This window comes from Manis javanica, chromosome 10 (assembly GCF_040802235.1).
Source record: "Manis javanica isolate MJ-LG chromosome 10, MJ_LKY, whole genome shotgun sequence".
NCBI lineage: Eukaryota > Metazoa > Chordata > Mammalia > Pholidota > Manidae > Manis > Manis javanica.
In genome coordinates, this window is record NC_133165.1 from 100,438,319 (window position 1) to 100,465,627 (window position 27,309).

Sequence of the window (27,309 nt, forward strand, 5' to 3'; positions counted from 1 at the left end):
AAAGAAAAACCAAGTCAGTCTGTTTCTAATGTTTCAGACACTCAACAAACCACTACACATTTCATAATGGAAAGAGTATAATCAAAGCTTCAACATTCTAAGGAGGAAACAAACCACTCTTTTATTGTGAAACCAAAACAGCCCTTTTAACATCTGCCTTACAAACTCCTAGTGCCTCAAGAGGGAAATAGATTCCAAATGCAAAGTCATAACTCTACAGTTATTCTGTATCTGTCTGAAACAACTATACCTACATGATCAGTTTTTCCTGAACTTAACTTTTAGCAGGATGGAACCAGTGAAGTTTTTCCTGGTTTCCAGAGAAATAATTCAAATTTGTTTATTCCAAACACAATTTAGCACATCAAAGTAGAGATATGTCTATGTAGAACACAGATATTACCTCTTTCTGGATACTATTCCCAATTATGATTACCCTCAGGGGCTAGAACCATGTTGTTGGAGCTACAGGCCATGGTGGTGAAGATCTAATCATATTGCTTCTCTTTGCTGTACTCTGGCTATTATTCACAGGTATCCTCAGCTCTACTGTCCTTAAATCTCTCATATCTGATCCTCTAAACCTCTTTCTTTATGTCCTAACCCTTAATTTTCAAGAAGGGCCAAAAGGTAAATACACAAATAAGTATTTTTCCTTTTGTTATATATAACATTCATAATATATCACAACATATATATCATAATACATATCATACCATATCATTTCATATGTATCTTTTAGTTATGTTATATATTATATAATTATATTGTATAATGTATAATATAATAATTTATATTTATATAATTTAGAAATCATTCAGGCAGTATCCATTCAGCTTAACACATGTACTGTCTCAATGCATAGTACTTCATTGTATACCCAGCAAAGTCAATATAAATAATTTAAGTCATCAAGACAATTCACAAATGACAGATATCAAAGGAACCATTTATTTTTATTGAGAAAAATTATAGAGCTGCTACTATAGTTGCGAAAGTTAGCTTCACACATATTCATTCTTTATACTTACAGTTGAGTTGGCAAAGGGAACCAAAATGCCCAAAGCAAACAAGCCCAGAAGGGGTCCACCGACCATGCCAAATATGCTGAGTGCAGCCTATGAAAATAATAAAAAATCTGGATTTGAGATTGCTAATTGCCAGTTAAAAATGTCTTGAAGAAATCTCATCAGGATGAGGGTTTAAAGTATTCAGACTCTTCTTTAAAATCATGAAAGTCTTGTCACTGACAAAGACGTAATCAGTGCTTAGAAGCTTCTGTTTCTCAGCCTCAGGTATCCATCTGTTCACTCAGGTGAATAAAGGAATAAAGGAAGCAAAATGTAAAGGTGGATAATCATGAGACAATGAAAGCACCTATACGAATTAAGTCAAGAGGGACACTCCTCCTCGCCCAGCAGTTCCAGACATTAATAATCAATCACATCATCTCTCTGTGCTTTGTGCTTTGGCAGGGAAGTTTCAGGTAGCATTTGGGGTGATCAGACAGATGGGTATTTATGAACCAATATATAAATAGGCACATTCAACCTGAATTTATAAAATGCCTTAGTCCTAGATAGGGCAGTAGGTATCAGATATTTGATACAATATTGAACAACAATGTTATAATCTTCACCTTCATGGAATAATGAACCATTTAGTAAAACAGACATTAAAGAAATAACTGCAATAAAGTATGGCAATGGAGATGATAAGAGAAATACAAGGTGCTCTGGGAACATTTGGCAGAGGGGAACTCAAACTTGTCCAGAGAACAAAAGGAGTCTTTTCAAATAATAATGTTTAAGTTACAACCCAAAGAATATAATTCTTAGCTGAAGGGTGCCCCAGACAGAAGGAAGAATTGGTGCTGAGGTCTGGATGCTAAAACAGGGAAGTGTACACAAAATTCAGAAAGAGGACACTATTCCAAAGATTAGTCTGTCTTCTCCATTCCAATACCTCCAGAGAAGCAAACACCACAGTAGGTGAAGGACCAAAAAAATTAAGAAAGGTATTTTCACTTATGGGGAGGTGAAGTAGATGTAATTTTCCCTATTCCTCCTGCTAATTAAAAATTCTGGATATTACATAGAAAAAAACCTAAGAATCTGAAAAGTAGAGAGAAGGCAGACTGGCTAAGGACCTTGGAACTTAAAGAATGACACAGTGGTGAGCTCTCTGAGCTTTCTCTTTGCCCCATATATTCCAGTCTTAGAGGTGAAGAAGCTAGCAACCCCTAAATGACAATAGATGCAGACCAAAACAAAAACAAATGCTCAACAAAAACCTATTTTCTCTAGTCATAAGACTAGAAAAAGAACAACATAGCAAGTAGAAAACTCTTAGACAATAAATGCTCAATTCCAGCCAAATACCACAGAATAAACTATTTTACACACACATTGTAGAAAAGGCCAAGTAAGGAGCCTAGATTGCATCCCCACCAGCCTAAACAAGGCACCCCTTTCCTTCCCTGTTGGGGTAATTTCATAGGAGAACTAGTGGAGCATCAGGATGTTCACATCGCTCAGCAATAAGAAAACCACTACCACCATGATGTGAATGAAGACTACTACCACCAAGCAAACAAGAAGCTCCTCCCTTGGGTGCCAGTAGAGGCCAAATGAGGAAGTTGAACTTCTATCTCCACTGGCAGTAATGAGGCAGTGCCTTCCCTTACCCCACTGAAGTGGTACCAGGGAAAGCAAACAAACATATGAGATCTAGGTAAGATCTATAGTCTCATCATATAATATGGAAATGTCCAGGTTTCAACTGAAATGCACTTTTTACAGCAGGAACTAGAAGGATTTCAAACTGAATGAAAAAAGAAAATTAATACATGCCAATACAGAAATGACAGAGACATTAGAATTATTTCACAAAGTCTTAAAGCAACCAGGATAAAATTGCTTCATCAACTGGAACACACTTGAATCAAATGAAAAAACAGGTGGTCTTAGTAAAAAAATAGAAAGCCTTAGCAAAAATGTGTAAAGAAGAACCAAATGGAAATTTTAGGACTGAAAAATGTAATAACTGGAAAAAATATCAATGGATAGGTTCAATAGAAGAATGAAAGGACACAGGAAATAACTAGTGAACTGGAAGACAGACCAATATAAATTACCCAATTTGAACAACAGAGAAAATAGACTTTAAAAATGTGAAATGAATCTCCAAGACCTGTGAGAGTATAACAAAAAAATCTAACATTCATCTCATCAGAATCCTAGAGTAGAAAAGAGAGTGAGGGTGAAAAATACTCAAAGAAATAATATCTCAAGTTCCTAAATTTGGCCTATAGATTCAAAAGCTGAGCATACTTTAAACAGGATAAACTGAAAGAAATATATGCCAAAACACATTGTAATTAAACTTCTGAAAACAGAGGAAAATGTCTGAAAGAGGCAGGAGAAAAACAATACCTACTTGTAGAGGAAAACAGTTCAAATAGCAGCATATTTTTCACTGTAAATAATGGCTAGAAGAAAGTGCCACAATATTTTTCAAATGCTGGGAAAAAAGAACTGTCAACTCAGAATTCTATACCCAGCAAAAATATCCTTTGGATGTAAAGGGCAAATCAGTATAATCTCAGATGAAAGGAAACTAAGAGAATTGGTTGCCAGCAGTCTACCCTAAAAGAATGGCCGAAGGAAGTTCTCTACACAGAAAGGAAATGATAAAAAGAAAGAATCTTGGAACATCAGGAAGAAGAATACAATAACCAAAAATATGGGTAAATATAATAGGCTTTCCTGTACTCTTGAGTTTTTTAAATTACATTTAGATTATTGAAACAAAATACCACCATCTAATGTAATTCAAAATGTATGTAAACATTAAGACAATTGTATTATAAACTGGGTAAAGAGATGTAAAGGTTGGTAAGGTTTCTATATTTGAACTGTTAATATGAAAAACAAGTAGATTGTGGTAAGTCTGTATATATAATGTAATACCTAAAGCAACAACTGAAAATGCTCTATTAGAAGTGAAATTCAAACAACGTAGATAAATCAAAATAGGATTCTAAAAAATGTTCAAGTATCCCATAGAAAGGCAGAGGAAAAAAAGAAAACAGAAAGAATAAACATAAAACAAAAAATATTAGACTTAAGTCTTAACATAATAATAATTACATTAAATACAAAAGTTCTACATACACCAATAAAAAGACAGAAATTGATGGGATAGATTTAAAACATGACCCAACTGTATGCTGTCCATAAAAACTGAAAATGTTATGATACAGGCAAGTTCAAAGTAAAAGAATGAAAAAAGGTGTATCATGCAACCATTAATCAAAGGAGAGAAGGAGCAACTATATTCACATCAGATAAATTAGACTTCAAAGAAAGTTATCAGAGAAGGACATTATGTAATCTTAAAAGGATTCATTCACCAAGAAGACATTAAGAAATCCTAAATGCATATGCATCAAACAAGAGGACTGTAACATATATGAAGCAAAAACTGATAGAACTAAAAGGAAAATAAACAAATACATAATTATAGTTGAGAATTCACCATTCCTCACTCTACAATTAATAAAAATTAAACAGAAAATCAGAGAGGCTATAAAGGAACTCAATGTTACTGTTACTATCAACAAGCAGTACCTAATTGATACTTATAGAATACTACGCCTAATGACAGCAGAGTACACATTCTTTCCTTTTCAAGTGCCCATGGAACTGATACAAAATACCATATCCTGGGCCACAAAACAGACCTCAAAAAATGTAAAAGAATTCAAATCATATAGAATGTGTTCTCTGACCACATTCGGATGAAACTAGAAGTCAGTGGCAGGAAGATAACAGAAAAATTTCCAAACACTTGGAAATACACTTTTAAATAACCCATGAGTGAGGTCAAAAAGACATCTCAAAGGAAATCTTACAAAATATGAACAGTTGTGGGACACAGCTAAACCAGTGCCAAGAAGGATATTTTTAGAAGTTAATGAACACATTACAAAAGAGGAAAAATTTCAAATCAATAATATAAGGTTCCCCCTTCAAGAAAAGCAAATAAACCCAAAGCAAGCAGACGGAAGAAATAATAAAGATAAGAATAAAAAGCAATGACTAAAAACAGAAAAACAATACAGAAAAATCAATGAAACAAAAAACTAGTTCTTTGAAAAATCAATAAAACTGATAAACCTCTAGCAAGACTGGAAAAATTTTAGAGAAAAGATAAAATTATAAATATTAAGGATAAAACAGAAGATATCAATACAGATCTTGAAGTAATCAATTGTATAAGGGAATATTTTGAACAACTCCACACATATTAATTTACAACTAAGATGAAATAGACCAATTCCTTGAAAATACAAATGACCATAATTCACCCAATATAAAACAGGTAGTATGAATAGCCCTATAACTATTAAGGAAATTAAATTCATAATTTTAAAATTCACAAAAAAGAAACACTCAGGCATAGATGGTTTTATCTAGAGTATTCTACTAAACATTTAAAGAAGAATTAATACCATTTACATGATCTCTTCCAGAAAATAGAGAATTCTTCTCAATTTATTTAATGAAGCTAGTATGACCCTGATACCAAAGCAAAAAACATTGTAAAAAAAAAGAACTACAGATCAGTATCTGCCATGAATATAGATGCAAAAATCCTTAACAAAATATTAGCAAACAGAATTTGGAAATATTTAGAAATAATTATACACCATGATCAAGTGAAGTTTGTTCCAGGAGTGCAAGGCTAGTTTAATATTTGAAAATCAATCAGTGTGATTTATTATGTCAAAGGGTTAAAGAAGAGTATCATATTGCTATATCAATTGATACAGAAAATGTCTTTAGCAAAATTAAGCACTCATTCATAATAAACACTCTCAGTTACAAATAAGAATAGAGGAGAATTTCCTCAACTTCATAAAGGGAATTTGCAAAAATCCTACAGTTAACACTATACTTGAGTGAAAGACTGAATGCTTTCTCCATTCAGATTGGGGAACAAGAAAAGGTGTTCACTCTCACCACTCTTATCAACATGATACAGAAGTTGAAGCCAGTGCAACAAGGAAATAGAAGCCATACATACATACATACATATTAGAAATGAAGAAATAAAGCTGTCCTTTTTTGAAGATGACATGATTGTCTAGTCATTGAGTCAAGAACTAGTAAGTGAAGTCAACAAAGTCACAGGATACCAAATAAATATACAAAAATCAATTGTATATCTATTTATTAATGAACATATGGAAACCAACATTAAAAATATAACACCATTTGAAATCACTCAAAAAAATGAAATACTTAGATATAAATCTAACTACATATATACAGGCATTGTACATGATTGTGATGAAAAAAATCAAAGAAAATCTAAATAAATGAAGAAATAAACTATGTTCACAGATTCAAAGGTTCAATGTACTAATGATCTCAATTCTCTCCAAACTGATATACAATTTTAATGCAATCTTATCAAAATCTAAACAAGATTTGTTTAAAATATAGAGAATAGCCTTAACTTTAAATGGAAAGGCAGAAGAACTAGAGTGGCTAAAATAATTTTGAAAAGTAAGAATAAAGTGGAAGAATTAGTCTGCCTGATTTCAAGACTTATTACAAAGCTATTATTCAAGACTGTGTGGTATTGGCAGAGAAATAGACATAGATTAATGAAACAAAATAGAGAAACCAGAAAGAGAACCACACAAATATGCCCAACTGATTTTTGACGTAGGTGCAAAGGCAATTCAATGGAAAAAATATAGCTTTTACAACAAGTGGTGCTGGAGCAACTGGATATCCACAGGGAAAGGGAAAAACACATCTTCAACCTGAGACTCCCTCCAATAAGGGAAACCCAGGAATAAAGGGGTAAATCTCTCTGAATTTTTTCTTACAATTGGATGTACAACTACAGTTATCTCAAAACAGAAAGTTTAATTTTAAAAAATTTAAAGAATTCAGTCATTTCTGTTCATTGACATGTCTATGTGTAGATATACAGAGAGAGAAGTCTGGAAGGATGGTCATGTCAACATTTAAAAAAGAAAAAGAAGAATTTAGTGATTATGACTCAAACCTTTGAGGATAAGCTCTTACCTGTAACAAAGCTCCCATTAGTGATGCTAGTGCAGCCATTCCAATACACAGGGCTCCAAATAGGACACCTACATGAACAATGTAAAAATCAGTGTAATCCAGACCCAGAGGATTAGAATTCTCAATTGAATAAGCCTCCACACCTTTGATTCAAAGTAATATGACTGTGATGAAGACTGGCGTGTATATCAGAGCCAGCCAAAAAAAGAAAGAGGTGTTGTCCTACAAGATCAGCAGCGTGCAAAGAGGAAAGAAAAGCCTGATATTGTGTCCCAGGATTAATTACAACATTAGGTTATGTAAGTAAAAAATCCCTAGAATTAACTACGGGGATTTAAAGCTAAGAACTATTGTGTTATTAATCTAATCTTCAAACAAACATTTGTTTTTAAAGGAAGGTTCCAGTCTCTGTTCTCAGTTTGCCAAAAACAGGACACAATTCAGCTCTGTTCTGTACAAGATGAAGGGAGGGGGGAGTAATAAACGTCAGAAATTAGAGTCTTCTGACTTTACGTGTCCTGTTAAACTAGCATAGAAAAACTGCTTCAAGACAAGTATTGTATTTACCCTTCAACTAAATTGTTTCCTACCAATTTCTTTATAGAAATTCTCAAGCCACCACTGGTGGTCAGATTATGGGATTTTCTTTTCTCTTTTGGCTTTCAGTATTTTCCAAATTTTCTCCAAGCACATTTTCTTGTTAAAGAAAAAGTTACCCCCCCCCCATATTTTTATTTTTAAAGACTCCCATTCAGCTGAAATCAGCCATATAATTTGCCACACATAAAATTCAAAATACAGAAAAAAAAGATTTAGAGATTTGCTCATCATAAAATTATTGCATTCCTTTCATTATATACTTCCTATCTTTGTTACACGAGTACTCACACCTGTTAAGTTTACTAGGTAATCTTAATTGTACCCAAATGGAAAACATTAATGGTTCTTACAAAGAGTTCTTGTTGCAATGATTTTTTATGCCTCTTAATCCTAATATAAATAATATTCTCAACATATTTAGCTTGGTTCTTCTATTTTATAATTTAGGAACAGTCACCATTTGGGTTTTGGTGTTGTAGGTTGTTGGAAACATATTCGAATCATTTCATGTTCTCCTCTATGATGTCCTTATTGTACATACCTCAAGATTATGGTTTAACATAACCCTTCCAAATTAATGAAAACCTTACCTATGCTAGCAGAGTTGATTTGTTATTAATCCTCATCATCATTCCTTGAGCACCAGCTCATGAGCCTCTTGATTTATTTGCATTATCTCTAAACCTCATAGTACCTGGAAGGTGAATTTTTTTGTTCTTATTTTCCATGTAAAGAAACAGAGGCTCAAATGAATTATTCAGTTTGCTCAGGGCTAACAGCGAGTAAATTGATGAAGTAAGATTGGGTCTGTCTGGCTTCAAAAGCTTCTATTCTTTTTGCTAAAACACACAGGTTTAATAATCTCACAATGAACAAGTCTAAATACTCTTTAGGAAGCATTTTATCATACTGAAATTATGTTACAGGATGAAAATCAGGTATAGAATAAAATGATGCAATCTATTTAAACTTAAGGGACAGTGAAGAATATAAATTAAGTAATTATTCCAGGCTACAGTCATAGCAATTTTATATAGAATTATGGCTCAAAACAGAGTATTATATTTTTCCACCTTTTTAAAAATTAAGGTATCACTGATAGACAATCTTATGAAGGTTTCACATGAGCAACACAGTGGTTTCAACATTCACCCATATAATCAAGTTCTCACCCCCCCAATACCCCATTGCAGTCACTGTCTATCAGCATACTAAGATGTTATAGATTCATTACTTCTCCATCCTGTACTGCCTTCCCCATGACTTACCTATATTGAGATTGTGAATTATAATGCCCCTTAATTCCTTTCCCCCTCCATCCCCACCCACCATCCCCAATACCTTCCCTTTGGTAACCGCTAGTCCCTTCTTGGAGTCTGTGAGTCTGCTGCTGTTTTTTTCCTTCAGTTTTGCTTTGTTGTTACAAATGAAGGAAATTTTTTGGTACTTGTCTTTCTCTGCCTGGCTTATTTCACTGACCATGATACCCTTTAGCTCCATCTATGTTGTTGTAAATGGTAGGGTTTGTTTTCTTCTTATGGCTGAATAATATCCCCTGGTGTATATTTACCACTTCTTCCTTGTGCTTCATCTACTCTTTGTACACTTTGGTTGCTTTCATATACTGGCTATTGTAAATAGTGCCGCAATAAACATAGGCATGCATACATCTTTTTGAATCAGGGATCTTGTTTTCTTTGGATAAATTCCTAGGAGTGGAATTCTTGGGTCAAATGGTATTTCTATTTTCAGTTTTTGAGGAAACTCCATATTGCTTTCCACAACAGTTGAACCAATTTACATTCCCACCAACATTGTAGGAGGGTTCTGCTTTCTCCACATCCTCACTAGCATTTGTTGTTTCCTGTCTTTTGGATGTTGGCATCCTAACTGGTGTGAGGTGATATCTCAGTGTGCTTTCAATTTGCATTTCAGTGATGATTAGTGATGTTAATAAGCATCTTTTCACATGCCTGTTGGCCATGTGAATTTCTTCTTTGGAGAAGTGTCTGTTCAGATCCTCTGCACATTTTTTAATCAGATTATTTCTTTTTTGGGTGTTGAGGTATGTGAGCTCTTTATATATTTTAGATGTTAACCCCTTATTGGATAAGTCATATAAAAATATATTCTCCCATATTGTAGGATGCCTTTTTGTTCTGCTGATGTCCTTTGCTGTACAGTACCTTGTTACTTTGATGTAGTCCCATTTATTCATTTTGCTTTTGTTTCCCTTGCCCAAGATGTTTTCAGGAAAAAGTTGTTCATGTTTATATTCAAGAGATTTTTGCTTATGTATTCTTCTATGAGTTTAATGGTTTCATGATTTACATTCAGGTCTTTGATCCATTTCAAGTTTACTTTTGTGTATGGAGTTAGACAATAATCCAGCCTCATTTTATTACATGTAGCTGTCCAGTTTTGCCAACAACAGTTGCTGAAGAGGCTGTCATTTCCCCATTGTGTATCCATAGCCCCTTTATCATACATTAATTGGCCATATATATCTGGGCTCTCTATTCTGTTCTTTTGATCTATGGGTCTGTTCTTGTGCCAGTACCAATTTGTTTTAATTACTGTAGCTTTGTAGTAGTGCTTGAAGTTACGGAGCATAATACTCCCAGCTTTGTATTTCCTTCTCAGGATTGCTTTGGTTATTCAGGGTTTTTTATGGTTCCATATGAATTTTAGAATGATGTGTTCTACTTCATTGAAAAATGCTGTTGGTATTTTTATGGGGATTTCACTGAATCTGTAAATTGCTTTAGGAAGGATGGCCATTTTGATAATATTAATTCTTCCTTTCCATGAGCATGGGATGTATTTCCACTTATTGGTATCTTCTTTAATTTCTCTCAAGATTGTCTTGTAGTTTTCAATGTATAGGTCTTTCACCTCCTTGGTTAGGTTTATTCCCAGGCATTTTATTTTTTTCAATGCAATTGTAAATGGAATTGTTTTCCTGATTTCTCTGTCTGCATGTTAGTTCATCATTAGTATATAGGAATGCAACAGATTTCTGTGTGCTAATTTTGTATCCTGCAACTCTGCTGAATTCAGCTATTAGTTCTAGTAGCTTTTTGGTAGATTCCTTAGGGTTTTTTTGTGTACAATCATATCATCTGCAAACAGTGACAGTTAAACCTTTTCCTTACCAATCTCGATACCTTTTATTCCTTAATGTTCTCTGATTGCTGTGGCTAGGACCTCCAGGACTATGTTGAATAAAAGTGGTGAGAGTAGGCATCCTTGTCTTCTTGTTCTCAATCTTACAGGAAAAGGTTTCAGCTTTTCACTATTAAGTATGATGTTGGTTGTGGGCTTGTTGTTTATGGCCTTTATTATGTTGAGGTACTTGCCCTCTATACTCATTTTGTTGAGAGTTTTTATCACGAATGGATGTTGAATTCTGTCAAATGCTTTTACAGCATCTATTGAGATTATCATTTGATTTTGTCCTTTTTGTTGATGTGTTGTATGATGTTGATGGATTTTTGAATACTGTACCATCCTTGCATTCCTGGAATAAATCCCACTTGATCATGACAGATTATCTTTTTGATGTATCTTTGAATTCACTTTGCTAATATTTTGTTGAAGATTTCTGCATCTAAGTTCACCAGTAATATTGTTCTGTAATTTCCTTTTTTTGCAGTGTCTTTGCCTGGTTTTGGTATTAGAGCGATGCTGGCCTCAGAGAATGAGTTTGGATGTATTCCCTCCTCTTCTACTTTTTGGAAAACATTAAGGAAGATGGATATTAGGTCTTCTCTAAATGTTTGATAAAATTCAGCAGTGAAGAGTCCAAGTATTTTGTTCTTAGGTAGTTTTTGATTACCATTTCAATTTCATTGTTGGTAATTGATCTGTTCAGATATTCTGTTTCTTCAGGGGTCAGCCTTGGAAGATTGTAATTTTCTACAAAGTTGTCCATTTCTTCTAGGTTATCCAATTTGTTAGCATATACTTTTTCATAGTATTCTCTAATAATTCTTTGTATTTATGTGGTGTCCATAGTGATTTTTCCTGTCTCATTTCTGATTCTGTTTATGTGTACACTCTGTTTTTTTCTTGATAAGTCTGGCTAGGGGTTTATCTATTTTGTTTATTCTCTTGAAGAATCTGCTCCTGGTTCTATTGATTCTTTATATTATTTTATTATTCTCAATTTATTTATTTCTGCTCTGATCTTTATTATGTCCCTCCTTCTACTGACTTTGGGACTCATTTGTTTGTCTTTTGCTAGTTTCATTAATTGTGAGTTTAGACTGCTCACATGGGATTGTTCTTCTTTCTTCAGGTAAGCCTATTTACAATATACTTTCTTCTTAGAACTACTTTAGCTGCATCCCACAGGTTTTGGGCTGTTGAGTTGTTGTTTTCATTTGTCTCCATATATTGCTTGATCTCTGTTTTTATTCGGTCATTGACCCATTGATTATTTAGGAGCAGGTTGTTAGGCCTCCATGTGTTTGTGGGCTTTTTTGTTTGCATAATTTACTTCTACTTCCATATCTTTGTGGGTTGAGAAGTAGGTAGGCACAATTTCAATCATTTTGAATGTACTGAGGCTCTTTTTGTGGTGTAGTATGTGACCTATTCTGGAAAATGATCTATGTGCACTTGAGAAGAATGTGCATCCTGCTACTTTTGGGTGGAGTGCTCTGTAGATGTCTGTTAGGTCCATCTGTTCTAATGTGTTGTCCAGTGCCTCTGTCTCCTTACTTATTTTCTGCCTGGTTGATCTGTCCTTTTTGTTCCTGTGTTGGGTGCACAGATATTTTTAATGGTTATATCCTCTTGTTGGACTGACCCCTTTATAACTATGTAATGTTCTTCTTTGTCTCTTGTTACTTTCTTTGTTTTGAAGTCTATTTTGTCTGATACAAGTACTGCAACACCTCCTCTTTTCTCCCTATTAGTTGTATGAAATATCTTTTTCCATCCCTTCACTTTTAGTCTGTGTATGTCTTTGGGTTTGAAGTCTCTTTTAGGCAGCATATACATGGGTCTTTTTTATCCATTCTGTAACTCTATGCCTTTTAATTGGAACATTTCAATCCATTTACATTAAGAGTGATTATCAATAAGTATGTATATTGCCATTGTAAGCTTTAGATTTGTGATTACCAAATGTCCAAGGGCAGCTTCCGTACTACCTAACAGTCTGTCTTAACTCGCTTATTATGCTATTTCAAATATAATCTAAAGGTTCTTTTTCTTCCCCCTCCTTCTTCTTCTTTTTCTTTCTCCACTCTTTATATATTAGGTGTCATATTCCGCACAATTTATGTATCCCTTGACTAATTTTGTGAGTATTTGATTTAATTTTGCATTTGCTTAGTAATTAATTGGTCTACTTTCTTTACTGTGGTTTTATTTTCTCTGGTGCCAGCTATTTAGCCATAGGAGAACTTCTATCTATAGCAGCCCCTTTAAAATACCCTGTAGAGACTGTGGGAGGTAAATTCCCTCAACTTTTGCTTATCTGGAAATTGTGTAATCCCTGCTTCAAATTTAAATGGTAATCTTTCTGGGTAGAGTATTCTTGGTTGGAGGTCTTTCTGTTTCATTGCATTAAATATATCACAGCATTCCCTTCTGACCTGTAAGGTTTCTGCTGAGAAGTCTGATGATAGCCTGATGGGCTTTCCTTTATAAATGATCTTTTTTCTCTCTCTGGCTACTTTCAAGATTCTCTCCTTCTCCTTGCTCTTTGCCATTTTAATTATTATATGTCTTCTTGTTGTATTCCTAGAGTCCCTTGTGTTGGGAGATCTCCTCTGTACTTCCATGACCAGAGAGACTATTTCCTGCCTCACACTGGGTCAATTTTCAGCAATTATTTCCTAAAAAAGACTTTTTATCCCTTTTTCTCTCTCTTCTTCTTCTGGTACCCCTATAATGTGAATATAGTTCCATTTTGGTTGGTTGCACATTTCTCTTATTTTCATTCATTCCTAGGGCTCCTTTTTTATCTCTGTGCCTCAGCTTCTTTGGTTTCCTGTTCTCTAATTTCTATTTCATTTACTCTCTCCTCTACCTCATCTAATCTACTTTCAAATTTCTTCATTGTATGTTTCATTTCAGATATTGTATTTTTCAAAGTTTCTGTCTCTTTGTTGAAGTCCTGTGTGAGATAGTGAATATTTTTCTCTAGCTCCATGATCATGTTTATGATTTTTATTCTGAAATCTTTATCAAGAAGATTGGTGATTTCAGTTTCACTTAGCCCTCTTTCTGGCATCTTTTCCTGTATTTTTGTTTGGACCAAATTCTTTGGCACTTCATTTTTTTTTTATTCATATGGTATAAAATCTTTGTGAAGGTGGTCCCCTCTAGTGCCCAGAACCTCTACTTTCTGGAGCTGCTGAGCACCTGTAGCAATGGTGGGGTTTGCAGGCAAGCAGAACTGATGCCTGCCAGGAAGAAAGAGTTCTTTCCTGCCTTCCCAGCTGTAGCACCTGCCTCCACTGCCAGGTCCAGTGGGCCAAGCATGCATGGTGAAGCCTCTGTGTTATGCCCCTATAGCTGCAATAGGCAGGGCCACCCTCCAGTTTGCCTAGCACAATGACAGGGGCAGCAGGTGTGCAAGACTGGTGCCTGACAAGAGAAAGGAGCAGCCGGCTGTATACAGCAGTGGGGGGCCTTGCATCTGTGTTGCCAGCCAAGGAGATGGAGTGTGGGACTCTCCTGAGAGTTCCCAACCTGCTCAGCTGAGTGTGCTGGGACAATTTTGTCCAACTGCCCTTTTTCCTGATCGTTGAGCTCTGTGTAATCTTTGCTCTTTTAGCATCCCTCTTGCTGTTGGGAAGTCTTTCAAAGTGTCTACCTTTCTTTTGTCCCATGGGGGTCATTAGTGCTTACCTGTTCTCCACAAGTGGCTAGAATCTCAGTATCTCTGAATATTCCACCCATCTTTCCTCTCCAACCCCACTAATCTCCAGAGCACCATATGATGTGGGTTTGTGCTCCCAGAGCAGATCTCCAAGTCTGGGTGTTTAGCAGTGCTGGGCCTCTACTCCATCCCCACTCCGTTTCTTTTCCTTGCACCTGTGGGCTAGGGGAGGGGGAGGGTTTCTGTCCCACCAGATCACATCTTTGCTTCTTTACCCTTTACTGTGAAGTCTTCTCTTTTCCCCAGATGTAGGCAGTCTGTTCTACAGGCTTCAGGTCACTCTTTCAGGATTAGTTGTATTTGCTGTATTTTTGTGCTATATGTGGTTTTGGGAGGAGGTTTCTGCCTAACTTCTCATGCTGCCATCTTTTATCCCAGTCAAAACAGAGTATGATTTACCATTTCTCTGATAGTCTGTTAGTGTTACTGGGTTGAAGTTAAATATTCTTTTTAGAAAACAAGTTTGTTAGCCATTCATTTTTAAACCCATATCCTGAAGATGTCAAAATAAGAATGAAGAACAAAAGCCAGGTTTCTTTGAGTTACATATGAGACCTCTGGAAACTGGGTCTTTAAACCTTACCATTCAAATTGATATTTAACCCTTAATAAAGCCCTACAATCTGCAAAGAGAAGTTCAGCATTCCTTTACAATTGTATTGACTATTTCCAGGCCAGTCTTCATGAGCAAACAGAACAGACTAACAAGACTGGTCGAAAATCATAATGCTCTGTTTCTTTAATTTTCCCTACACACACACAGACTACATGCCCTAAACAGATAGTACCCTCTTAGGTAATATAGAAGAAGTGTGGCTCCTTGTTCCAGACTAAGGATATGTCTTAAAACTGTGTCTGAAGTTGAAAAAGAAAAGGGTTGAACTTTTTCCAGCAGCTAAGAATTTTAACACATATTTGGGATTGGAAGAAGGTAGGAAAGAAGGACAGCCAAATAGCTCCCCTAGAAATAGTTCCTTCTGTTCCTCTGACAATTAATTGCTGGAAGACACTTTCACATTTCACTACAAATATGTGGTATGTTAAGTCATAGCATGCACGTGTGTGTATACATTCACACTCTGTGGTTCTTACTCTATATTTTCCATGGGAAAATCATTACCTAGAGCTAAAATGGAATTGTGAAAACAGAAACTTACTCATTCCTTGGGAAGTCCAAGAGAGAGACCTTTCTGAGAGTGATCTGAAATGAGGTTTGATTAGATCTTCCACAGCTACTGCTGCTAAGGCATTAATACTGGAGGATACTGTGCTGAAAGGAAAAATCAAACTTTCGATTTATAATACTTTAACTTTAATAATACTTTAAGTGGTAATAAGAATGGGGAACACAAATAGTCATGTCTGAAACATAACAAGATTTCTACTGTATTATTTTATTTTTAATGGTCACAGCATCTTCCTTCTGGAAGTTGTTATCATCCAAGAATGATTCAGGCAGCATCCATAGGCTTAATAGTGAAAAAGGACAATTTAATGCTGCTTCCATTTTTCAATTAATCCTTAGTGTCTATGAGAAGAATATACACAGATTATCTGGTATTATTACATAATGACTTCAAAACATATTTTTCTTTTTATGCAAAGAAAGGACTATCATAAGTCCTCACTAACATATGTCATAAATATCAGTAAAATTAATTTCCTGAATTTTCACTAACATACATTGTACATGTTAATAATAATTATTCCCTGGAGCAAGCACAAAAAGAATATTGAGTAAATACAAACTGAAAACAAGATTCTTTGGACAGTGTGTGTTATTCAGCAGAAAATTTTGATTTAACTTTTCCATTTGACCATGCTTTAACCACATGTTTATTTTAAACCAAGATATAGGCACTATTTTTGACAATCAGTGAAAGCTGATCATTATTACTGTGACCCTCCAGGGTTTGTGATTATATATCAGATAGTAGGGACCAAGTTAAAAGAGGAGACTGATGGATGACAACAGACTCCGTAGAGATAAGAGTCAGACTGAAGGGTGGATACATGGAGTGGATACATTGGGCCATTTGCACCCATTCAAGAATTCAATTCTATCTGCCAAAATATACAGTAGCAAGAGATCCCACCAGTATTATTAGAGTCATAGTTCATACCTTAATGTTCCACTGTAAGCACAGGCCACAAAAAGTCCAGGAAGTCCTGGATAATCTTGCAGAATGTCCAGTACCAAATAAGGCATTAGCTGAAAAATTCCAAAAATTGCTCTTGAGTACTATTTGCTATTAAATAAAATTAATTAGTGCCTTATTTGTGTTCTTCAAGAACTAAAGAAAACTATTCTGCATAAATGAAGTTTCCAAACACATAAAACTAAACCTTTTAACTGCTAACGCTTAAAGAATAGCATAGTAGTTAAGGGTACTGACTCTAGATGCAGACAGATGTGGCTTTTTTTACTTAATTTCTCTGATCCTCAGTTTCCTCATCTGTGAAACAGGGTCAATAACAGTAACCTCATAGAATTGCTATAAACGTCAAATTAGATAATCTATGTAAAGTTCCCAGCATAGTGTGTGACATATAGTAAATGCTTGATAAAAGGTAGCTGTTCTCATTCTTTGGAAGAATAAACCAATTTAAAGGAAATATTTCACACACATTTGTACTTAAGTAAGCAGCATTCATTTAACTTTACTTGGTGACTGTAGGCTATCTTTGTGAACTTCAGTCACTGCCTAGAACTGAAAGTATAATTAGAGCTGCATATAGTATGGGACATAGTGACAAATGCAGACTAATTTTCAGAGGAAATCCTGGCACATCCTTCTTTTAAAAAAGTTCCTTAGATGAACTTGTTTTTTATTAATTTACCTTTTTTAAAAATAAATATTACGTAAGGGTAGAAAGGCATATGACTTTAGCACTGCATTCCATGGCAATTTGTGGCAAAATTGGTTTTTAAATCAAGAGAGTCTTAGAGGATTATTGCTCACAAAAATGTCCTCTCATTTGCATTGAACCATTATTTATTGTTTCTCCCACAGTACAGACTGAATCACACACCCTGTCTTATCAACCTCTTTGATTTCATTTCACAATGGTTTGTTGATAGGATAAGAACACACTTCATTGTTGCAAAAGTCTGTGTTGTTTTAGGAATCCTTTCTTCACTTTCTCTGGAGCTTACATATTCTTTATTCTCAGAAAGAAAGAAAAGCACTTCTTTCTGTAAGAAATTAAGACCCAATTTTCCCAAGATATCTTAAAAGTTTAACTTCAAGCACTATTCCATACATAAGCAAAAGTTACAGCTACCACCATTCCTGTAGAATGAGATCTAAAATCATCTACCCTTTCATCAACTTTCTCAAAAATCTTCAGTTGATATTTAATATTTTGAAAGCCCCTCTCAGGTATAGGGAGAATCAACCAGATGAGATTGATAGAAAAATAGTAAACCTCTATCTATGGTTTCCTCAAGGTCAGCTCCAGAAGAGCATAACAGAAACATACCTTTGCTCTCTCCTTAGAGTTAAGATTTTGACCTGACCTACTGACTGTGCCTTGTTTGCTTTGTATCCACAGGAAATGTAAATAGAATTAACTCACTAACAATCCACACATTGCTGAAAGCATCCAAACAGCAAGGAAACTTCTTGTTCAAGAATTTAGTTTTTTGTTTGTTTGCCCAAGGTAAGGGGAAGGTGTATTAGAAACATTTCTTAATATCCCCATTATCTTTGTGAGTAAACTACAGACAATAAAGATTGACAAAAATCACAAAGTATTCTTGACTAGGAAGAATGTGAGGGAAGAGTGCCTCCATGTTCAGGGTAAACAGGACCCTTGGCTTCTCTGAGTGACTACGACAGACCTGTTTATTAGCAGGAGGGTGCGGGTTAACATAGTTCTGAGATTTCACACCTGGAGGATGCTCTCATTTCCTAATCCCATAAAATTATATTTTTCTGGGAGTATGTGAGACATTACACCAACATAAATTTCAACCTATCTTCATTCTGATGAGTCCCCTGGGGCACTTGATTTATAAATGAGTCTTAAGATACACTTTTGGCAAGAAGTCTGAGAACAAGAACTCAAACTTTGGAGAATGGCAGTCCTGGGTCTGAATTCTAGCTACACTTTCTGAAAGATGGTATATGGCATAGAGTTTCTAAGTTAGGGCTGTGGAGGCAGGCTGCCTGGGTGTGAATCCTAGTTTTAGGTTTATCAGCTGGTTATATAACTTCCCTGTGCCTCTATTTCTTTATCTTTGAAAGAGAGGTGATCCTAGCACTTACCCCAGAATGCAGCTGTGAGGACTAACAGCTTAAATTATATAGAGCACTTATGATAGCCTGGTGCACAGCATTTGATGAATGCTTGCAGCTATCAAGATACTTATATTTTATGACCATTTGCTATTTCTCTATAAAAACATAAACACTCTTTCCTCCCAGCTAATATGCATTCTGAATGTCATTAATGCACATGTAAGAAAGACATGGTACTGGACCTGGTCAGGCGCAGACACCTTCTTGGCTGTCCAAGGATCACAGTCATGGTACCTGGAATATAGGGCGAGTCCACAAAATACGGAGCAGGTGAGGATTGCCCAGAGTCCCACAAGATTGACATAGAGAGACCTGAAGAAGTGAAAACAAACCAGCAAATAACAATTGTAATTTCCATCCCAAAGATTAGGAAACTTGTTACACAAAGAGAAGGGACCTTCATGATTATACTCAATAAATGTACATTATCTTTTGATTATCAAAAAATGCTACTTATCTTATTCTGGTCTAACCTTCTGCTTATGATGTCAAGCAACAGTGTTTGGAATACTTAGAATAGATGGGGTTTTCCCACTGAATGAATGCATCCTCCTGGTCAGAGTTCCATTGGCATTATTAGCTTTATAGTGGTATCTAATTATACTACTTCAGGCTTCTTGTCATGAAATAGATTTCTTCATCAACAGAGCAGAAACTATTACTCATTTTCCTTTTAAAAGTAATGCACTTGTAAAACACTAAACATTGTTAGCATCTACATAGCAACTCATCACACCTGTTTAAATGTGGCTTGTAATACCATCCATTAAATATGAAACTCAAACCTATATTTCTTGGACAGATATCTTCCCAAATAATGTTCAGCATTATAATACATGGTGTGTGCTGTAGTAGAGTGTAAGGATTTATATAACGGCACTGGAGTCAGACCTGAGCATAAATCCTGGCTCTACTTGTCATATGTGACACTGGGTAAATAATTTAGCCTTTGATCCTCAGTTGCTTCATTTGTACCTAGAGATAACAATGTCTACCCCACATAGTTATAAGACTAAATGAACTAGCATATATTATGCAGCACAGTGCTTGGCATGTAATAAACACTTGTGAAATAAATGATAGTCACTGATCGTATGCTAGTATCACTGAAAGCTGTGTTAATAATCAGTTGAATTGTGAACATTTTCTCACTAATGTGGCCACATTTTTTTTCCATTGGTGCTGTATGGATGCTGTGATGAGCAGCCCTCTGCTGAAGAAAGGTGCCACCCCCAGTGCCATGCTCCTCGCCCCTACACCAGTGTCCAATGGCCACTGGATTCAGAGGCTTAAAAGCCCTGTCTGCTTATCCTAACTTGGGACAAGACTGAAGAGTCATCCCAGCTTTGTAGCTCCCCCCAAGGCCTCTGCTGTGACCGCACTGCAGTCCCGCTTGGCCCTCTGCCAGTCCTGCTTCCTTCTCATCCTCCTCTTTTCCCACTGTCCTGCATTCCCACTGAATGAATGCATCCTCCTGGTCAGAGTTCCACTGGCATTATTAGCTTTATAGTGGTATCTAATTATAGATAGATACCCGGGTGGGGGGAGGGAAGGGAATTCCCTGAAAGATCCTGGCATAGGATCTCCATCTCAGAGTCGGCTTCCAAAGAACCTGCCCTACCACAGGGGCCAAACAATAGAGAGTTAGCCCTTTTCTCTTGATAAGCTAAATTTACTGTTTTGTTATTATCTCAAAGTAATGGAATTGTATCTTATCTCCAAATCATCAGAAAATAAACCCAGACACTTTCCTGCTCAGCCAACCCTTCTCACATATCTCTGAGTTTACTACTTTATCATATTGTTTCATTTGACTTTAATTCAAATAGACCACTTATCAACATCTGATCCTGGCCCTGGTCAATCAGTGTTGGTAGGTCGTGACTTTTTGGCCGGGATTCATTCTTCCCATGGAGCCTGTGTTAGGAAGCCGGAGAAAATGGTTCCCCTGAGCTCAGAGAGTCTGCCTCATTAAGGAGACCCCTTAGGCTATTCTGAAGAAAACTGTTTCCTTGTGCTTTTTTTTTAGTTATAAATGAAATACTTACAGTTTTTGAGTTTCATGTTTCCAAAGAAACAGAAGAGCATGTGCACAGCTCAATTATTTGGGAGAAGCATCAGCTCTAGTGAGATTTAAAGTCCAGTGGGTTACTGGATATATTACCTTCCTTCAAATTTCCTTAAAATAAAAACCTTCTAGGCTCATATTACCTTCCTTCAAATTTCCTTAAAATAAAAAACTTCTAGGCTCATTTTAGGGGGGATTCCATATCCAGTTATTGTACTTATATTCATACAGTTTTTTCATTGTGAAATTTTCCAAAGACCGAGAATGTCTACATCCATTTAACCTCAATATGTTGAGTTTTGACATGTGACATCACAATATTTTCATGCTCTCCTTTGACTAGAAACAGAATTTCTACTCCTTGCCCTACTCCAATGACATCCTGTTACTCTTAATCGATCAGTCTAGAGTTTTTAAGTCCCTAAATGCATGTGGGCCAAGTCAATCTTATTTATTGGCATGGGAATGGTGGTCATCAAGCTGATCCAACGTCCCCTACGAAAACCCAGTCACTGGGCATACTGTTTGCTTAAGCCAAGATGGGCTTGAGGGTTTCCTGACCTCCCCTTCCTTCTGACCCCTGTGCTTTGTCCAAATCACTCTGCCTACCTGAAATGCTCTCCCACTCTTCACCTGCCCACATCTGATCATTCTTCAGGATTTGTTTGGTTGACAGGAATCTCTCACCCATCTTCTGCTTCCACATTCCATGGTAGAATGGACGGTGGAAAAAAGAAATCACATTTACCAGCCCCCTACCATGTGTTTGCCAAACAATTTTTATAAGACCTCCCCTGAAATGTATAATATTTCTTATGCTCATTTTACAAGTTTATAAACTGAGGCTCAGAGAGACTAAGTAATTGATCCAGGATCAGTCAAGAAGCTAGTAGAGTAGAGTTATAAACCTATGACTGTGTCTGAAGGTAAAGAGCACCAGCATATCTGGCAATATAATGCTCTCTAATGTTATATTGTTTCATGGAACTGATATACTTCTCTAGTGTTATTTCACTTTTCACATACTTGCATATATTTTCCTAATTTGAGGTTAAGTTCCTTCATGACAAGAGCCATATATTTATAATTTTCATTCTCCACAAGTCCCTACACAGATGCACAATGAACATATATTTTATTTGACAAGAATTGTTTTACTTAGTACTTCATATAGTTTCAAATATCTGATTTAAAACATATAGTACCACTTTGTTCTACTTGATCTTTTTGTAACTAAAAAAGTATTATATCAATTATTTTTTGGAATTTCATTATACAAAAGACTTAAACTTGAGCAAAGCTTGACTTATGAAAGAATTCCCATAAAGACACTTGATGGTTATTAACAACTCATATACAATAGTTTTCCTTACATTTTTGCCTGGAATCTGCTTTTACACGAAATGTATCTCTGCACTTGGGACTGGTTGACACCATAGATGCTGGTCCATGTGAAGGTCCCGCCTATAATAATTGTCCAGAATGTATGTCTTTGCAAAGGGTTAGGATTAAAACTAAATGAAAAGAAATAGAAAACAAATCTGAACTATCAGCAAAAACTATAGCATATACTCCTAGAATACTTTTGGAAGCAATCAATGTATACCTACGTAAGCATACATATATACATAAATACATGCAAATTTACTAAGTAATATAAAAGGTAGAAATATTCCTAACTTAGATTCGATGAAGTAATAATTTATACTTTCAGAGAATTGGAAATTCTGGATGGGACTGAGGGAAAAATGAATGTTCTAATCGTCATGAACATTTATAAAAATTGTTCCATGGCCTTAGGAAATTTGTTATTAAACAAGTCTGCCACACTGTAATCAGAGAAGAGCATAAAATTGAGAAGAGAGAATGTTCCTAAGTACATGGCAGCAATAGATATGATACTGAAATTAACACAAAATTGACAAATTTGTGTATAAAATTCCTCTCTTAGCACATGTATAGTCAAAGTTCTAATTTATATTCAAGCTCAAAAAGCCAATTAATGTACTGCATTGTCTAATTTCTAATACTGCCATGCCACTATAATCATGCTTTCTTAAGAGATGTGAGCACAAGCTAAATGCTAATAGTCAAAAATCACTTTAAGACATGTACTTAAGTCCAAAATTTTGTTACAAAGACAGTTCAACTTCCACCTTTCATTCATCTTTTAATCCTTCTTGATGTATAGCCTTAGAAGGAATAATTCTGTTCATCTCTAATACACAATGTGAACTTGAAAGATTTCTGCAAAATTAGTTTTCGTGGAAGCTTTCTGAAAATTATGAAATTCTGAAAATCCATTTCAAACCCTATTTGGAGATCAATTGAGTAAAGCATCCTGATTTCATGCATATTCTGGCATTTCTAGGGAAATATGAGAGCTTCTATTCTATTCTCTAACATTTAAATCAAAGTCTGAGAGTTTCACAGGTGTTGACTCTTTGTCCTATAGAAGAAGTAGCTACTCTAGTGGCTAATGGAACTTAAGGGCCAAGGGATTCAGGAGGCTACTTGAGGGAAGACAAGATTTACAACACCTAATTTAGTGGTTTTAGGCCCTTAAGAACACATATGTCAATTATAGACCATACAGAAAATACCAACACAAAATCTTTCTCTTCATTTATGTTTTGCCACATTCTCAAAACATATCAGAATAACAAGAGATACACAATAAGGCTCTTCATTAGTACTTAATGGTTGGCAGCCTTCAGAGTAAAGGTCATAAAAACGCCTAGCCTTACTTTGTAAAATCTCTTATTGATGTGTAAGTTGTCACTTCAATAGAGCAATATGTGTATCCTTTATATAAAGTGAGTTATCTTGCAGAAAAATGACTGGTTCCATAGCCTCTCCCCTCAGTCTAGCCTATTAGGAAGAGATCTGGGAGTAATCAAGGTCCCCTAAGAGGTCCACTGCCTAATTCTGCTTCTTGGTACCCATTCTCCCCTCTTCTGGCAACAGCAATCAAATTTGCTTTGGGGAAACTACCATTTCTCCATGATGGCTGTCAATCTAAATGTCCCCTCCCGAAATAAGGGATGGAGTCATGCCCACGCTGAGGCAGTTGGAGGCTCTCTTCCTTGGAATCTGAATCTCGAGGTAAAAGGAAAAAAAAAATATTGAAAATAGTTGAAGAGGATTCACTGTAATTCATTCCTATAAATAAACATACTGGCCCTGTCTAATTCCAGAAGAAGTTCTCTCAAATGTTAGCACCTATTTTCAGAAAACCAGAAGAGAGCCACCAAGTGGAAGATGGATTTTCCTCTTGCCAGTAATTTCACCTTGCTTGTCTCAAAGCAGGGCTGCTTACAGAGAAAATAAGGTAATCCACATCAGAATGAGCCCCCCTCCGCACTGACCATGATGTACAAGGCTGACACTGTTGATCCAAAAGGGAACATTTCAAACATTCTTTTAGGTTGTATGATATATTTGGGATGAAATATCTTATTTCTCTATTAGGCTTTCCTTTGGAAAACTGAACGGCTGTTTTAAGATATGTTATATTACATGCTATACTGACATTTGAGGCATCAGCCATAACTTTTCTAGTCAATTCTCTAGAAATCATATATAACACTATATAATGTATATATATATATAAAACATTTATACATACCTATAATTATAATAACAACAGACTGGATATTGCCAGGGCAATATCAAAAGAGTAATTATCTAGGCTGCTTGAAACAGAATTGTCAAAATGGAAGCTTGATCTTTTATTGTTTTTCTCTTTAAGAGATTTCCTTTGCTTATTTTTCCACTGTTTCTTGCCTTATCATCCTTCCCCACTCTCAAACCTATTCCAGACTTCAATATGTGGAAGAAAATACTGTTTTGCTATTAATCCCTTCTCAAGATGAAGCACCATCCTAAGTACCATATAACTATGTACATCTGTTTTAATCACTTAAAGACCTGGTGGAAGCCCCTTTCACATCTATTTGCCAGCTTCAATTTTCTGTATTACAGCTTTAGTGATTTATTGGTTTTCTAATATAAACTTGTTATTTCAAAAAAGGGATTTTTTTCACAGAAAAAAATAAAAGAACGTTCTATTAACCAAGACATAAATAACAACTTACTTCCAGAAGTTTAATCTCCCACCGTTAGAGGCATCTTGTAGAATAGTGCTGATTCCACCCTGAATCACTGCAGCCTGTATAATAACAGATGCAAATCCAGCCACCATGATCCCAACTTGAAAAACGTCCGTCCAGATAACTGCTTTAAGACCACCCTTAGAGGGGAAAGTGTATTAGAACGAATGCTTCTGTAAGACATAATTAAGGATCTGCATACTTATATACTATGCTGGATAAAAATAATGAAAACATATCTTGGCCAAGGAGTACACCCAAAGGAGAGAATACAGTTGGGAGAACCTTCAACAGAAGGTGATGTGTAAGCCAAGCCTTCAAACAAGCAGAGGCAAAGATGGAAGTTCCTCCCAGAAGAGAAAATAACATGGGCAAAAAGCATGGAGAGGTCAAAGCACATGGCATGTTGGGTGTGGCCAGACGGATATTTTAGAGCCAAGTGGAATGGTGTGGGGAGCTTGTTGGGGAGAAAACTCAGAGCTAGATTGCAAAAGGCAGTATCACAGATTTTGCCGTACAGTAGACAGTGCTGATATTCAGTCAGTATGGACACACAGGCCACACCAGTTGCTGAAATACTAAAATTGTTTTGTAAGAGCCACTGCCTGAAGCCTCCCAACTGTCCCCCTTCAGTCCTTATAACCTTGACTAAACCATCTCCTCCCTGAGGACCCCATGTTCTGAAGGATCCAGCAACTCATGGGTTAAGACCTACGCTGTCAGGAATCCCATAAGACTTGCACCACCGCTAAGGCACAGTGTCCATGATAACATCAGTGCCTGGCCACACTGCTTGTTAAATTTTGGACTGTCACTCCTGTCTATAGGCAATGGGAAGTTATCTGGGTTTCTAAGCTGAGGAATAATATAGGCACAATTATAATAACTTGGCAACAGTAAATATGAATTAGGAGACAAGATTCAGGACCATTGCAATGGTTCAGATGAAAGAACAAAAATTCAGTAATGACCAAATGTTCTACAAAGGATCAAATTTTACCCCAGACTGAATATTCCTTACAAAAACTTTTACTGTGGGGGATAAGAGTAGAAGAGTAGGTATGAACAACCCAGTTCGTAGCATATATCTACTGGAATTTTCAATTCTGCAAAGCAAGTGGCTAGAGTGAAAGGAGAAATGATATTCGTGACATACCAGCGTGCAGTAGAATGTGCAGACCACCCCTGTTGCCACTACTGCGCCCCACAGATCAAACCCTGTGACTGGAGAAGAAAAGAAAAGGCATGCATCAATGTGAAACATGCATAATAAAAATACTTCTTGAAAATCATCAGGAGGTAGCTTTGGCACTTACTGGGCACCCTACCTCTCTATCCAATTGCCTAAAACCTAGGTCCAACTCTCTTAAAACATCTCAAAACAAATGGAATTTAAAACTTTATTTGATGGCTTAAATAGATCTGGTTTCTACCTTTAGCCTCCATACCCAGATCCAACATTGGCTAAATTAAATATATGAAAAAGCCTTTATATTGTAATTAAGCTAAGAAACCACTTGATCCTGGGAGGTAGTTAACCAGACTGAATGCAGTCATAGGGTATTTGCTATCATGGCTCAAATAAACACACTGCTCTACCAGTCCTGGAAAGACAAGTTGTGTGTGCTACCAAGATGAGACCAAGAAGGTGAAAAGTCTATATAATTTGCTACTGTTTATCTAAGAAGTGGAGAGGCATATTATATTCTTAAATGGAAGGATAACAACTCTTCTCACAAATTTGATAATCTAGATGACATGGACCAATTTCTTGAAAGACACAATGTGCAAAAGCTCACACAAGAAGAAACAGATTATCTAAATAGGCCTATATCTATTAAAGAAATTGAACAAAAGGTATACAGATTGGGAAGGAAGAAATAAAACTTTGTTCACAGATGACATGATCACTGACACAGAAAATACAGAAGCACTGATCAAAAAACTTGTGGAACCGATAAGCAATTATAGCAAGGTTGCAGGATACAAGGTTAATATACAAAAGCCAATTGCTTTAATATATAATAATAAATGAACCACAAATGGAATGACATAACTGTTAATACTAAAATGTACCTTGACTGAAAGATAGAACAGACTATAAGTGGAGTAACTGGGACTCTCAGACATTGTAGAATGGGCATGTAAAATGGTACAATCACTTAGAAAAGCTGTTCAGCAGTTTCTCTTAAATTTTGTACGTGGATCTATGCTGTACTGG

The 27,309-nt window shown here is 35.9% G+C and overlaps 1 protein-coding gene across 4 annotated transcripts in view; it reads right to left on the reverse strand.

The window, feature by feature from the left end:
- SLC5A8 (solute carrier family 5 member 8) overlaps window positions 1-27,309 on the reverse strand; it is a 50,026-nt gene that overhangs the window by 15,942 nt on the left and 6,775 nt on the right. For 3 of the 4 annotated variants that reach the window (XM_073213693.1, XM_037007141.2, XM_017650056.3), the window contains exons 4-11: window positions 26,245-26,312; window positions 25,074-25,228; window positions 22,350-22,490; window positions 19,091-19,220; window positions 16,728-16,816; window positions 15,762-15,874; window positions 7,107-7,174; window positions 1,032-1,118 (exon numbers count right to left, since the gene is read on the reverse strand). In XM_073213693.1, the coding sequence (XP_073069794.1) occupies window positions 1,032-1,118; window positions 7,107-7,174; window positions 15,762-15,874; window positions 16,728-16,816; window positions 19,091-19,220; window positions 22,350-22,490; window positions 25,074-25,228; window positions 26,245-26,312 (851 nt within the window). The remainder of the gene's footprint in view (window positions 1-1,031; window positions 1,119-7,106; window positions 7,175-15,761; window positions 15,875-16,727; window positions 16,817-19,090; window positions 19,221-22,349; window positions 22,491-25,073; window positions 25,229-26,244; window positions 26,313-27,309) is intronic. The other variant, XM_037007142.2, reaches the window with a different exon arrangement.